General features: G+C 32.1%; 3 protein-coding genes across 6 annotated transcripts; 2 read left to right on the top strand and 1 right to left on the bottom strand.

Annotated features, from left to right (window-relative positions):
- The first annotated feature begins 230 nt into the window (after positions 1–230).
- LOC140875241 (uncharacterized) lies at positions 231–2,531 on the top strand. 4 transcript variants are annotated; one of them, XM_073278877.1, is made up of 3 exons: positions 311–356; positions 1,114–1,187; positions 1,320–2,531. In XM_073278877.1, exon 3 carries the CDS (start codon positions 1,429–1,431, stop codon positions 2,224–2,226), a length of 798 nt encoding a protein of 265 aa, XP_073134978.1. In that variant the 5' UTR covers positions 311–356; positions 1,114–1,187; positions 1,320–1,428; the 3' UTR covers positions 2,227–2,531. The 4 variants fall into 4 exon arrangements, with proteins under 4 accessions (XP_073134977.1, XP_073134979.1, XP_073134978.1 ...); XM_073278876.1 differs by lacking the exon at positions 1,114–1,187 and having other exon boundaries at positions 231–356; XM_073278878.1 differs by lacking the exon at positions 1,114–1,187 and having other exon boundaries at positions 261–356; positions 1,325–2,531.
- Positions 2,532–6,276: 3,745 nt separating this feature from the next.
- Positions 6,277–9,214, top strand: LOC140866882 (probable inactive purple acid phosphatase 2). Its single transcript, XM_073272266.1, has 2 exons — positions 6,277–7,272; positions 7,562–9,214. Exons 1-2 carry the CDS (start codon positions 6,577–6,579, stop codon positions 8,804–8,806), a joined length of 1,941 nt encoding a protein of 646 aa, XP_073128367.1. The 5' UTR covers positions 6,277–6,576; the 3' UTR covers positions 8,807–9,214.
- A 39-nt stretch (positions 9,215–9,253) lies between these two features.
- Positions 9,254–11,723, bottom strand: LOC140873183 (NAC domain-containing protein 96-like). The gene is made up of 3 exons (XM_073276545.1): positions 11,278–11,723; positions 10,821–11,092; positions 9,254–9,551 (listed from the first exon to the last, which is right to left on the bottom strand). The coding sequence occupies exons 1-3, from the start codon at positions 11,447–11,449 to the stop codon at positions 9,465–9,467; spliced, it is 531 nt and encodes a 176-aa protein (XP_073132646.1). The 5' UTR covers positions 11,450–11,723; the 3' UTR covers positions 9,254–9,464.
- Positions 11,724–15,612: the final 3,889 nt, after the last annotated feature.

Here is a 15,612-nt window from a genome sequence, read left to right as displayed (position 1 = left end):
TTACCAATTACTCGCCTATGCCATGTGGGTTTGGAAGTAGCCCTCACGATCCTCTTATTGGTGGCACCGTGGCACTCATTAACTTTACCGTTATTTATAACGGGGGAGTTAACGGAACACGTAATGTAGCACCACACCGTTAACTTTACCTGCAACCGTTAAACGACGTCGTCTGGTCATATTTCTCTTGCGAGGTAAATAGATTTTCCAGCAATGTCCCAATTCTTTATAATTTCTCCAAATATTAGAGAAATAGAGAAGAGAGGGAGAAAATACTATTTCTCTCTCTTCTCTTCTCATCTCTTCTTTTTCGTCTTAATTCCAGGTGAAAACGTCAAATTTATGCCACCATTACGGTAAGTTTTTGGAAATTTTCGCGTTTCATGCAAGTCCCATTTTGGAAATATTTGTTTTTGGGGTTCTTGGTTATTTGATTGTGGTTTCATGATGTAAGAGTGGATGTATTTTGTGATCATATGTTTGTTTATATTGATTGGTGCGTAAAGGTTTGTGCTTTGTGGCATTTTGCGGTCGAATGGAAGCGTTAATCATGGCCATGCATTTTGATAACCATTGATACTTTTTCAAAGTTTATTTTTTATATGTATAATTACGGTCGAATTCTGGAATTTGTTGATTTGGGTCGTGATCGTGCTTTAGGGTTGTGAAGTTGTGGTTTATTTGCAATCGTTTTGGCTTGGCTGTAAATTTTGAAGTCGGCGTTTGGTCAGGGTCGTTGTGAATTTGGAATTAAGCAGGATTTGGAAGGGTTGATGTGATTTCGTATTTGGGAAAAAAATTATGAACTTTTTGGGTGTTCAGCGGGTGATGTTAGGAAAATTACAAGGTTTTTATATGTTTATACCAAAGAGGATGATCATCATCTGATTCGTTGCCTCTGCTACTATCTTCACGGGCATATGTAGCTTATTTCTGTTCAGATATTCTCTTTTAGATTAAGTTATCTATGATGTTCATTCCATTTATAGTTTCTGAGAATTTATGATTAATGAGTTTCAATCTCATGTTTGAATAATTTTTAACCTGCAATAATCAACGGTGGCTGCATTTTATGTTGGCATGATGAGGGTAAATTTGCGAACCTGTTAGTAGATAGTTGGACTCATTGAGAGAAATCCTGGCCGTCCATGAATCAGGTTGCTCAAGTCACAGTTACACCACTAAAGGTGTGCGCCAATCTTGAGCTGGAAAGATTTCGTATGCCAATGCGCTAAAAAAATTTAGTTTTTCCTGCACTTTTGTTTTGCATCTTGTTTCTGTGACTAGGCCTCTGTGGACTAATGCATGAAATTCATCAGCATAGCTTCTGGTTCCTGATTATGTATCCCGGAAGTTTATCATCGGGATGAATCTGGTCCACGAAAGCTCAAATAGCAGAACGAGGTGAAGTTTTCCTTGAAAGCCATTATGTGGAGATCTTTATCACGTTCCATCGCAGAATTTGGACCAAAGAAAAACAACACTGAGTTAGTTAGAGCTTGTCATGATTTTTCCGATGATGAGACGGCTTCGAATGTGAGCACCGACGAAGGATTGGAATGCCCCATATGCTGGGAATCTTTCAACATTGTCGAGAATGTACCCTACGTTTTGTGGTGTGGCCACACAATATGCAAGAATTGTGTCCTTGGTCTTCGATGGGCTGCTCTGAAATTTTCCACTCAACAGATCCAGGTTCCACTTTTCATTTCTTGTCCTTGGTGCAATTTGTTGACATTTCGATTGGTGTACAAGGGTAACCTGAAATTTCCTAGCAAGAATTTCTTCCTTCTCTGGATGGTTGAGAGCAGAAATGGTGACAGGGTAAAGTCTCCTTCCTCTATCTGCAGAGACCGTCAACAAGTTTGGTCTCCAAGGTGCACGTCGATAATTGGAAACGGAAACTACTCTTCGAGCTTTGCTCACATGAGGATGCATCGACTTGGTCGTACAAGTTCTAGCAGTAACAGTAACCGCAGCAGTGAGAGCCTACTACCCGTTAGGCCCCAGATATCCTTTCACAAATCCCTGGATTTTTTCATCCACATGACAACTAAGCTTCCACTGGTTATCTTACTTGTGATCATCCTATTTGTACTACCTACTTGTGCCACCGTCCTAATGCTATACCTGGTGATCACAGTACTCTTTGCGCTCCCAGCATTCTTGGTGCTGTATTTCGCATATCCTGCTTTGGATTGGCTAGGACGAGAGATTAGATCTTGACCATTGTCCCCAATCAGTTGATCACTCATATGATTTGGTTTTGCCTTTATAGCAATTTAGCTGCAAGACCATGAATTTATTATGGAGTGGTAATTATCTTCCTCCTATTCTTCTCAAATGGTGCACTCTGTTTCTTATGTTTAGAGATGTTGAGGGTGCTTGTAAATATAACATCTTGGATTCACATTTCAGATTTGTGAAAATGCTTTGGATATTGGGTGTTTCTTATGTTTAGATGTTGAGGGTGCTGTAAATATAACATTTTGGATTCACATTTCAAATTGGTGAAAATGATTTGGATATTGGGTATTATCAAAAGGCTAAATGAAATGGTTAGTGTAAATTTACAAGTCAACGTGGAAACATTTGCTTTCATTTAGAATAGTGAGAGAATGGTTTAGGATAAGAAGATTAATTGAAAAGTTTTTTTAATAAACGATATATTTTTTACACCTTGTAATTGTTAAATATCTTGGAAGAAAGGTTAGTGTAAATTTACACGTCTGTTAAAAATATCAAAGATTCTCTTTAAGAGGTTTATACATTATAATATATAATAATATATATATGTTTTATATTAAAATACGGAAAAAAAGTTTAGATAGATACGTTATAAGATTCATTAAATTATTATTATTATTATTATTATTATTATTATTATTATTATTATTATTATTATTATTATTATTATTATTATTATTATTATTAACTATTATTTAAAAAAATCGTTATTATTATTATTATTATTATTTTATCATAGAGATTCATTAATTTTCTACACATGTATCCCACATGATAAATAAAAATATTAGTAGCGAAGAATTCATATTTAAAATTAATATATATATATATATATATATATATATATATATATATTCACTCTAATATATTTATTTGTTCAAATATACATTTTCTCATATTATAGATCTATTGATTGAAAAAAATGGATAAATATTTATCAATATATGTTAGTGTCTAAAATTTTTCGGTGGATCTACATATGAGCAGAAATATCCACACATTATTGAGATATTATTATATGAGTAATATGTAATTTTTCATATTAATACATATATTACATATAATTTATTTGTTAAATCAGTGTTTTTAAAATCGAAGAGACTGGTTCGACTCAAACCGTTCAAAACCAATTGAACCTGGTCAAAACCAATCGGATCAACCTTGAACCGGTGAGCCGGTTTAAAACCAGTGCGACCCATGCACCTATTTTTTGAAATTATTTCTAATATCCCTCCCAAATAATTATATTCTATATTTAAAATTTAAAATTAATATATTTTTATGGTATTAAAAAAATATATTTTTGATTATTGGTTTTGAAATTTTTAAAAAAAATATTATTTAGTAGATTTTTTACTTATTTTGATTTATTTTTTTTATTTAAAAAAACATAATTATATTTAGAAAAGATCAAAGGGGAAAGTCATCAAATCATAAGGCAGAAGCAGCAGAGACTGAAGGTCGATGACCGTTTTTTTTATCAAATAGATTTCTAACAAGTGGTATCAAGATGATTCAGGATAATTTAAGCAAAGTTAGAAACTGCATGAAGCAGAAGAGTATGCAAAGAATATTTACGAAGTGCCCACGGGGCATAGGCGAGTTGGTAAGACCTGAGGTGACGTGGAAAGAAATTCCTCAGCGTTGCGGGTGTGTTCAATCCTCGTGTGGAACATATTTTCTGCTGAAATATTGTGGGGGTATGCTCTGAGGGTTGGTCATGTTGCTCCCTCTCTCAGGTCTCTGCCGCTCGTGCACATCCCTCGATTTAACCTTCGCATGAGCCAATGAGCCTCTGATTCATGTGAGATGAGGTCCTCTTCGGGGTTAACCCTTTAGAGAAATATTTAAGAAGTGAAAGTGTTTACGAAGAATAAGTTGAAGCAGAGTAGAACTGAAAAATTCAAGATTTTGAATATTCTAAAAGCCAATTTTGAAGAACAGTTACAGTGGACTACAATGAATTATTTTTCCTAAATACTGAGTTACATGTGAAGGTTTTGTCAACACCAAAAAGGAAAAACCTGTTGGAACACTTATAGTTTCGTTGTTGACAAACTATTACGATAACTGAAATTGTCCATAAGTCAACTGAAGTCATTACACAACTGGACAAGTTCTCAATTGAAATAAAATACATCAACTGGAAATGAATTGACTTGGTCCACGTGACTAATCGAAGATATCAATAGTACAAGTCAACTGATCTGAGCCAATTAGTCCACAAACTAAACTGGATGAAACCTCAACTGGACTAGTCACGTCCAACACGCCCAACTGGATTCAGTTTAGCATAACGAAATTGACATAGTACAATTAGTCGATCAAATTCTCATAGACCATAAGTTAAAGCCAATAAACTTGGGATAGAGTTTTTCTTACAAATGGCTACTCTGCAGAAGCACTAAAGACAAAAAAATGGATCTTTTACTTGGACACACTCAATTTGAATATTATGATTGTTATAGTTGAAAGCTATATATAGTAGACCAAGATCAGTTGAGAAAGAGCTAGCAAGCCAGTGACTCTGAAATTCAAGCAAACTTGTACTCTTACAAAGTCAACTAAAGCTATCAAGAGCTAATGAAGAAAACTAATCAAGCACACGCTTCAAGTTATATTTAATCAAGTGTAGGATCAATTGTGCTAAGTCTATATCGATTTGTAATACTCTATAATAGATCAGTTAGATGTTTGTACGCACACATTCGGTTGTAAGTGAATTCAGAATTCAGTCGAGGAATGAATTTTTGAGTAGAGGCTAGGAGTTTCAGTTAGATAGTTGGATAAGTTCTAAGCTGAATCGGGGTGTTGCAAAGTGCTTGTAATATTCAAAGTCTTTTAATGGAAACCTTCCAAGGAGAAAAAGAGGTGACGTGGGAGCAGTTGGGTCTCCAAACATCCAGAAAAATCTCTTGAGTTCTTACTTTCAGTTTACCTTTCAGTCTTTCCATTGATATTAGTTCTAATCTATTAGTTGACATATTTTCGAACATAATTATTTGTTATTCAATTAACATCGAAACACGAAAAAGACAAGAGTCTGGTTACTAATCACAACTGAACTCACAACTGCACAAGCAGCAGTCAACTAACCAATCAGTTGACCCCTAGAGTATATTCAATTCACCCCTGAACTGATCCTAACATATTTGATATTATATATATATATATATATATATATGTATATATATGTATATATATATATGTATATCGTAAATATATATATTTTATTATATATAAATATTTAAAGTTTTTAAATTAAAATATATTGATGATATTCGGAATTACAAATATCATTTTAGTGTTTGGTAAAATAGGATTTCGAAATGACATTGTTATTTGACAGGATTTCATGTGATTTCATTCAACTAAATGAAATTCTTATGAAATTGGTTGGATTTTGTGGGATTTCATCGGATTTGAGTTTTAAAAACTATAATAAAATTTTTAAAAAATATATTTATATAACTTAATCTTATATTTCAATTTTTCTTTGAAAATTTTACAAAATTTCTATTATCTAAAAAATTATATTATCATTTCACACTCCTATATTTTAAATTTTTACCAAACACCAAAACGAAATTTCAATTTCACGAATTCCAAATTCAAATTCAATTTCAAATCCAATTTCAATTCTAATTCAAATTCCAAATCCCATTTTTTTATTAATCTAAACACACTGTTAGTATTCAAATATCATATGTTAATACTATTTTTTCAATTTTTTGTATTGATTTTCACTCGTTTAAAAATATATGGACCCAAGAAGTGCATAAATATTTTTGTGTGGATCATGAAGTTCTAAAATACATTTTTTTCTAACATGAACCGAATGCAAAATTATGTTTGGATATAAGATTTTAAGCAAATTTTCTCGTGCTAAATTATCGGTCGATAAAACTACCCATATGGCCATATTTGTGAAAAAAACCTTGTTTCAGTTTTGTCCTTTTTAAGCGTGAATTAATGATTTAAGTCGGATTAGATTCATAGTCGAAATCTTTAATAATTTATAATATAAACACCATTTCATTTGTTATTATCATTACCTGTAAAAATGAAAATAAAAATATTTTCGCAGCACATTCAGTCGAATCAAGTCGGATGGGAATTTGGAATATCCTGTGATCTTGCTTGCAAAGTTTGCCAGTTTGATTGATTTGACGATAAATAAAGCAGCCATCGGATCGCTTCAGGAAGGAGTTCTTGCCTTTTAATCTACGTAACCTCTTATTTTCACCTGAAATCCCACCGATTCTTGGATATTTCCAAGATTTCTGCCTACAGAAATTCGAGCAAGTATCTGGTATTTTGATCGAAACTATGATCCGATGTAAGCTGATGTTCCTTCTGTCCGTTCTCTGTCTTCCACCCTTGTCTTCTTCATCTACCCAAACCTCGATTTCGATAACTCCGAATGTCATCCCCAAATCAGGCGACCCAATCACGATTTCATGGTCGGGAGTTGATACACCGGCGCGGCTCGACTGGCTCGGCATTTATTCGCCGTCGAATTCGTCCAACGATAATTTCATCGGCTACGTTTTCCTTTCCTCGTCGCCCGGATGGGAATCGGGGTCGGGTTCCATCACGATCACTCTAGTCAACTTGCGATCCGATTATCAGTTTCGGATCTTCCACTGGGACGAGTCCGAAATCAACCCGAAAAAGCACGACCACGACCACAATCCCATACCCGCGACCCGCCACTTGTTGGCCCTGTCGGAGATGGTTAGTTTTGAACATGGCCGGGGACCGGAGCAAGTGCATCTGGCGTTGACGGGTCGGGTTGGGGAGATGCGGGTACTCTTTGTGACACCTGATGGGAAAGATAGTTTCGTGAAATACGGGTTGACCCGGGACAAATTGGGTAAGGTTGCAGCTACCCAGGTATCGAGGTATGAGAGGGAGGACATGTGTGATGCTCCGGCAAATGAGAGCATTGGGTGGAGAGACCCTGGGTTTATACATGATGGAGTGATGATTGGCTTGGATGAAGGAAAGAGATACTATTATCAGGTATATTTTAATCTCTATTTGTGGTTTTTAGATAAGATTCTCATATTCCTTTTTTTTTTAGGATAAAGATTATCACTTTCTTGCTCACAAATGTTTGTGCAAAATGAAATATAGGTAGTGTTTCTTACGGGTGTTTAGCTGTGTAAGTTATTTGTGAAGATTTGAACTTGGAATCAAGTGGTATCTATATCCTTTTCGTTTCATTTTAACAAATTATAGAACATTATTATTTATATCTTCTCCTTTCATAGCAAGAATCTAATTTTCTTTCTGTGATTCACCATGAAAGGTTGGTAGTGATTCTGGGGGTTGGAGCACAACTTACAGCTTCGTGTCACAAACTGGGGATTCGAGTGAAACGATAGCTTTCTTATTTGGAGACATGGGGACTGCAACACCTTACTCAACTTTTGTGCGTATCCAAGAAGAAAGCATAGCCACTATTAATTGGATAAAACGTGATATCGAAGCTATTGGTGACAAGCCAGCCTTGATCTCACATATTGGAGATATCAGCTATGCCAGAGGCTATTCTTGGTTGTGGGACAACTTTTTTAACCAGATAGAACCAGTTGCGTCCAAGGTTCCTTACCATGTTTGTATCGGCAACCATGAATATGATTGGCCTTCACAGCCTTGGAAACCCGACTGGTCTTATGCAGTTTATGGGACAGATGGGGGTGGAGAGTGTGGGGTGCCATATAGTCTTAGATTCCACATGCCTGGGAATTCCTCTGAGCCTACGGGAACTAGAGCCCCTGCTACAAGAAATCTTTATTACTCTTTCGATATGGGAGTAGTTCATTTTGTTTACTTTTCTACAGAGACTGATTTCCTTCAAGGTAGCAAGCAATATGATTTTCTGAAAAACGACTTGGAGTCGGTGGATAGGAAAAAAACCCCTTTCGTTATCGTTCAAGGGCACCGGCCAATGTACACAACAAGCTACGAAACAAGAGATGCCCCTTTCAGGGAGCGATTACTCGAGCACCTAGAACCGCTTCTTGTCAAGAACAAGGTTACACTTGCATTGTGGGGACATGTACATAGATATGAACGCTTTTGTCCTCTAAATAACTTCACTTGTGGAAGTTTGGGCAAGAGCGGGGAAGAGTGGAAGGCTTTCCCTGTGCATTTGGTGATCGGGATGGCTGGACAGGATTGGCAACCGATCTGGCAACCAAGGTCAACCCACCCCACCGATCCCATCTTCCCGCAACCCCTGCGGTCCTTGTATCGTGGAGGTGAATTTGGGTACATCAGACTTGTTGCCAATATGAAGAAACTCACGCTATCTTATGTGGGGAACCATGATGGGGAAGTGCATGACGCAGTCGAGATCATGGCCTCTGGCCAAATTTTTAATGGTTTTGTTAATGCTGATATTGTTGCATCGAGGATTGGGTTGCAATCAACATATGTTAAAATTGGCAGTCTACTTGTTCTTGGAGCTTTCGTTGGGTATGTCTTGGGATTCGTGTCACGCTCCAGAAAGAACGATGCATGGACTCCGGTAAAGAATGAGGAGACGTAAAATCTTGAGAATTATTTGCTGTTTGTATCCGCGATGTAAGTTGGTCTTTGAGGTGTCTGCGCGATATCATTACAACTTCATACTGCCCTCAGGCCTAGTTTATATCTCCCTCTCCCTTCTCTACCTGAGGTACTTGTAAATAGCCAATAAACTGCATTTGATACAACTGGGTTGTTCACCACCGATGTGCGGTTTCGATAGACTCATGCATTCTCGAGCACGTTTTTAGCAAGATCACATTTGTGGCTGGTGCAAATAAATAAGTCTCCAGCATTCTTGGCAAAGGCCCGTGTTTGAATCTTGAATGTTTTATTGGCGTTTCCTCTGTTTCTGTTGTTATATATCCTGTTTATTCTTCTCTCTGATTTCTCTCAAATATGAAGAAAAAACATAATGATGATCAAGAAAGTGATTTCAGTTCCATACGGTAATATTTCTATGAAATTATTTACTCGAATTTACTTGTTTTCCCCCTAAAATAAACGATCATATAACCATTTTGATTGTGACTTTCGGACAATTAGAAATGCTACACATGATTTTAGTAGGAATAAATTAAAAAAGAAAATCATAGTTAACTTATGTACAATGTTTCCAAACGAAAGATGTAGTTCAAAAGCAAAAAAAGAAAAAGAGACAAGAACAGAAACAAACAGAGCTAAAATTCAAATTCTTCTTCCTCGTCTGGATCCTCCTTCTCAACCCTTGTCTTGTGAAGAACTTTGCAAATTACCAAATTTTCCATCTGAAGAAAAAAGACAAAAAGAAAGAATGGAATGAGAAGTCGGCAAATAGTTAGTCCCATCTGCATATATTAAATTATAGGTAGAAATGACAAATGTTGCGGGTTGGGGTGAATTTGGTCAAATGAGATCCGTCTCAAAATGAACACATTAAAAATCATGTAATTTTTCAATTTTAGTCGCTATATGATAAAAAAAATTTAAAAAAATTTAATAAATCGTCAATATTACTTTCAAACTTTATATCAATAGTATTTAGAAATAAAAAACCATCACATTCCAAAACCTATTAGTTTATAATCAATTCATAACAAAAGCGTTATGCTAAAAATATTTAGGAACAAAATATATCATGAAAATATAAAATCTATTAGTTTATAACCAACTCATACATATATATATATAAGACATGATTGGTACGTTAGAAAGAAATAAGTTAGGAATGGACTTAATCTTGAAATAGAATGAGATTGAGAATGAAATGATTGTTTTATTTCATTCCAACTATTGGTACTATTGAAATGAATAAAGAATGCAATGGAATTATTTTAATAAAAAAATCATATTTTAACTACATGTATCAAAATAATAGTTATTCATAAGCTTTTTATTATTATTATTGAAGATTTATCAATTATTATAAAATTATCATTATATAGTTTAACTAATTTAAAATTTTATTTTATAATAATAATAATTATTTTATTATAATAATATAAAATTATAATATTATTTTTTAATTTTTATAATAAATAAATAATATTAGTTATTATTTTCAAAATAATATTAAATAATAATAATAATATTTTTATAATAAATAAATAATAATATTTTTTATTAATACTTTTATAAATAATAAAAATAAATAAATTCTCATTTCATTTCCACCTGATTTCCTCGTACCAAACATGCCCTAAGGCTATTCCAATCCTAATACGCACTGAAATAACATTTGTAGTGACTATAAATTGAGATTTAGATTTAAGGTCATGCATGATATGCATATGTAGGAAGGAATTGTGAATGACCTGAATAGGAATTGTTAAGGCAGAGGTGACCAAGGGTCACAAGGAACTGGACGGGACGGTTCCACCAACCATGAGTTGAGTTGGGGTTATTTCAATCCTTGATATACTCAATTTGATTTAAATAGTGTTTGCCCTCACTTTTTTTTCTTTTTTTTTTCTTTTCTTTTTTTTTCCAAGAGCTTTCAAGCATTACCTTAATGCTCAAAACTGCATTTTTCCAAGACTATTCACACAAGCACTTACTTGTTTGTTGGAAGTTGAAATCAAATCGGGGTTGCATCTGTACTCAACAATCTTCCAGTAGGATATTTGATCTCTATCAATGGGATCCTTTATATTGGAGAACAAGAACTTGTTCTTGAATCCAATGACTTCATTATTCTTTCTACAAATGGGGATGTTCTCTTTGCAAATTATCCAATTCCCACTTGGTGTTGCTCTTGCCGAAGCACTCTGATCTGAGCTTCTTTGCGTGAAAAAGTGCCCTTCTTTCTCTCTTGCATACTTCAATTCATCTGCAAAGTGCACGTAAATTCATCATAGTTTTGTAGTTATTTGGGACGAAATTGTTGTTATAATTATTATCATGGATAATACCACATGTTCGATTCCCATGAGTTGCAATTTGGTGCAAAAAGCACCAAACCAAAACCAAATACAAGATTTGAATAAACAGGAGCAAATCACCAAACAAGCTCACCCAATGGAATTTGGTCGGGGTCATATTTGTAGATATCATCAAGACTCCCAATCATATTGGCAGGCAAAGGGTCACCCTTCAACTTGGGAATCAAATAGTATTCGAGCAACTCCATATCCGTCGGAAGAAACAGAAACCCCAGAGGCAAATCCAGCTCTTGGCTCTCCCCCATGGCTAATTTGCTATGTGAATTCGTGACTATTGTATTCTCTCGACAATCTGATGATGAAAGAAGGCAAAGTTTTAGATTTAGATTGGATTGAAGGACATGTTTATAGGGAATTTGTTTGATTCCTATTTGTACTAGGAGTCCTGGACTTTTTCTAGTTATAATTATAATAGAACTAGGACTCCAATCCAACGTATTTTAAGGAACTTTTTTGTGTTGGAGATTTTGATTGGCCTATAGAGGGCAGTACTTATTGTTGTAAAGGAAAACGAGTTATATATATATTCATAAATGCAAATCAAATAATGCACGATTCTGCAAATTGCACCCACTACTTTCCTTATTACCAAGGATCCGCATTTATTTGCTTGATTTTTACTAAATTTTCAAAATAGTGAAATTAAGTTATATGTTTTTCCACATAAAAATATTTTGTTGTGTACAACTTTTATTGTATCAAATATGAAATACCATCTGCATTGCTCACGTGGATGACTTATAATCCATCAATATCTCTCTTACTATTTAATTAAAAAAAAATCTATCGACTAGTATTATAAGTCCATCAATATATATCTTACTATAAGTTATAATCAATTTGATGAAATTTTATTTAATCTTACAAATACGTCCTCAAATCTTCATTTTAAACTAACTTTTTTTTCTCAAATTTATCTTCAACAATATCTCATTATTTATCGTTTATTTATTATAAGCCATCATGTATTTGATCAAATTCTAATATTTTATTTTGATCCAAATTGTTGTAATTATTAATATTTTAGAGTTAAAAAAAATAATACGTAAACTTTTGATTAAATAGCAAATTTGATACATGAATTTTTAGTGATGGCTCAATTGGTACATATAATACATTTCAAATCCTTTGAAAAATCCAAATCATTTCATGCAAACACAAATTTTTGTTTTTTGGGATATTTTTTTCGATTGTATCCAATCTATTAAATGGCTCAAAAAAATATGATATTAATTATTATATTAATCCAACATTTGAATCAATTTCTAAAGGTTATGACTACTAGTACACTTTTGTACACAACCATTGAAATATTTATTAAACAGGATAATTTTGTTATAATGTTCAAATTAATGATTTTTTATAAATTTTTTATTAGAAGTGATAGAATATCTAAAAATTTAAAATATAGATAAAGATATTTTTGAATTGAAAAATATAAACAAAGGCGTACTTGAAGATTTAAAAAAAAATCCGAAATATAAAGAATACAAATTAGTTAATTTTGTGAACGGACCTCCAATGCGATCTGTCACTTAAGTCATAAAACAATAGTAATTTTTATGCCACAATGTTACTTTTAGTACAAATATAAACCGGTTCAACCCATTTTATAGACATAAATAGTATGATTGTCTCATGACATACCCTGTATCTATTTAACATTCATATATATATATATATATATATATATATATATATATATGTATTACATGTGTAAAATGATAATGATTTATATAGGTGAAACGATACTACTATTTTTCTTGTTTAGCTAAATACTTAGTTTTTTTTATAATTATAAATGCACGTGAAAATTATTACTAAAACGTTGTACGGGTAATTTAATCAGAATTGATAACATAATTGAGAATCATGACTAAAAATTTGTAAGGATAATTTAATAAGAATTGATAACGGATTAAATTTGAGAAAGAAGTTGTAGAAAAATAAAGGATACGTAGATTAGATAAAAATAAATGAGGATAATATATTCATTTGAGATTTAGCTTATTGGAACAAAATATTGCGATTAAAGAAATTTTGATGTGATCAGGAAAGTGATTATGATTCAACTTACCGTTCTGTTTACGGTAATACTAATATATGTATAACTCATCTCATCTTATCCCACGTTCTTTTCATCATATTATTTATCTATATATTAACTATTTATTTTACATCAATCAAATCATTAATTATTTATCTCACATCAATCAAATCATTGAATTTAAATTACTATATTATCCCTTATAAATAATATAATTTTTATTTTATTTATTGTTAAAAGGACAAAATAGTCATTTAAAATTTTTATATAAAATTTAATCAATCAAATCAAATAAACCATAATCTATCAATCAAATCCAATACAATTTTAACTATCACTTCTTATTTATTTTTTATTACATTATACTACTTATCTATATATTACTTATATCATACATCAAACCAAACGATGGTAATAAAACATAAATAAATTTTGATTTGACCAATAAAGTCATTATGAGATGTATATTTACTATTTAACATTATAATATACATCATTCGTTATCTTATTGTTCAAACTAAACATGCCTCAGGGAAGTATAGTATTGAGTTGGTGATTAGGTAAACTTTAGACAAATGATCATTATTTTGATTCTCACTATCAATATTTTTTCAGGTGAGTATGTAGCATAGAATTTACTCAATGCGATTTATTTGGTTAGCGTAGTATGTATGATATTACGTTAGCCCAAGATTTATCTCATGACCACAAAGATGTAATGGTCGCGCGTTTTCATTTTAAAGAAAAAAAAACTTAACGTGCTTTTGTGAATGTTATCCAATAAAATGTATGAATATCCATCCATAATAGTCTACTGTCAGGGCTTGCACGGTTCATTCTATTATTTTCCTTTTATTTACGAATGTTATTTATTTTTCATGGTTTGGAGAAAATAACACCTATTATATTGTAAAATAATAATTAATAACTGAAAATTAAATTATTTTGATTTCATGATGCCGAAGCTCGTTGCGTGTATAACGATATACATCATATTAAGCAATACATGTATATACTACACTTTAATTTTTAAAATAGTTTCTTATTATGGTGGTTGTGGAAAAATTGATGTTGTAATGAGTTTAAAGAAGAGTTAAACTAACATAATTATATTTTTCATAAACAATTGTAACATAAAAATGTTGAAGAATTATTTAATAATTATGTAAATTGAACGTACAAAAAGTAAATCACAAGCAATTTCTATGTTGCTAAAAAAATCCGATAATTGATTCAACTTTATAGAAACTTAGCCTGACAGCTAGCTTCTCAAAAATCTTTACGATTTGTGCAATTTCTTGATGTGTACGATAGTTATACAACTGCAAAAGAATAATAATTGTAAATTGAAAAATGCATTGAATTATATTAATGCGACTTGGAAAAAAAATAATTTGTCCTTTCTTCAGTATTTTTATATCACTATCGTTAAAATGTCTTATCATTTTCCTGTCAACATATGAGAAAACATCATATTGAATCAATGTAAGTACATCATGCAATATAATATATAGTATTTGCGTCGTTCGTATTTTATTATGTTATTACTTTTAATTATGTATGTACCTGAATAATGATTTTTTTCGATTTGTCTCCTTGCATCTATTCCTTATACAATATATTAGCAAAATAGTAATAATAATAATAATAATAATAATAATAATAATAATAATAATAAGAAAATATATTTTATAAATGATGTTTATGAAAAACCTCGGAAAAGTATTATTATTATATATATATGTTAAATCACATCCTTCACTCCAATCAATTTTTTTTATACTGAAGAAAAACAAAAAACAAAAACATGAGCTGTTCATTTTTAAATAATAATGAAAAACACCTTATATGAAACAAACTTTCTTACATACGCCTCTTCAGTTTCCGAACAATACTTAGTATCAATCGTTCGAAGTCTTATGCATCCATCCCAATAGTGATATTTCAACCAAAACTCATTATTTGCATCTTCATAGGTAAAAAATGGAGCCAAAAAAACAGAATTTCGTGAGAATCAGGTGAAATCAATGACTAATATCTTAAAAAAAATATAAAAAAAATCAATGAGTAATCCAATTATGATATTCAGATAAACGACGCTTGACAAATTGTATACTATCATGCTAGACAGAAATCCATAATAACTATGGATCAAGCGACCATAACTATTGACTAAAATACTCCACTCCAACCGTACCAATTAACATCCATGCTACACAAAAGTACAAAGTAGAATTAAATATTGAATATATAAAGATATATAACGGTAGAGCGACAGAGTATTCCAGCTTTTAAAAATAGTGAGACAAGATTTTGTCTCTTTTCTCAATGTGCTATTGGATCTCCAATTCACGCATTTCT

The sequence above is a fragment of the Henckelia pumila genome, chromosome 1, assembly GCF_033568475.1.
Source record: "Henckelia pumila isolate YLH828 chromosome 1, ASM3356847v2, whole genome shotgun sequence".
NCBI classification, from domain to species: domain Eukaryota; kingdom Viridiplantae; phylum Streptophyta; class Magnoliopsida; order Lamiales; family Gesneriaceae; genus Henckelia; species Henckelia pumila.
Note: the sequence above shows the minus strand (reverse complement) of the source record. Positions and strands in the feature narration are given on the sequence as shown.

Bases quoted from the DNA above. Each gene is read 5' to 3' on its own strand.
- LOC140875241 (XM_073278876.1), top strand. From the start codon at position 1,429: ATGTGGAGATCTTTATCACGTTCCATCGCAGAATTTGGACCAAAGAAA.
- LOC140866882 (XM_073272266.1), top strand. From the start codon at position 6,577: ATGATCCGATGTAAGCTGATGTTCCTTCTGTCCGTTCTCTGTCTTCCA. The intron at 7,273-7,561 runs GTATATTTTAAT...TCACCATGAAAG, and splicing joins GAAAGAGATACTATTATCAG to GTTGGTAGTGATTCTGGGGG.
- LOC140873183 (XM_073276545.1), bottom strand. From the start codon at position 11,449: ATGGGGGAGAGCCAAGAGCTGGATTTGCCTCTGGGGTTTCTGTTTCTT. The intron at 11,093-11,277 runs GTGAGCTTGTTT...TGCACTTTGCAG, and splicing joins CCCCGACCAAATTCCATTGG to ATGAATTGAAGTATGCAAGA. The intron at 9,552-10,820 runs GTAAGTGCTTGT...TTTTTTCTTCAG, and splicing joins TTTCAACTTCCAACAAACAA to ATGGAAAATTTGGTAATTTG.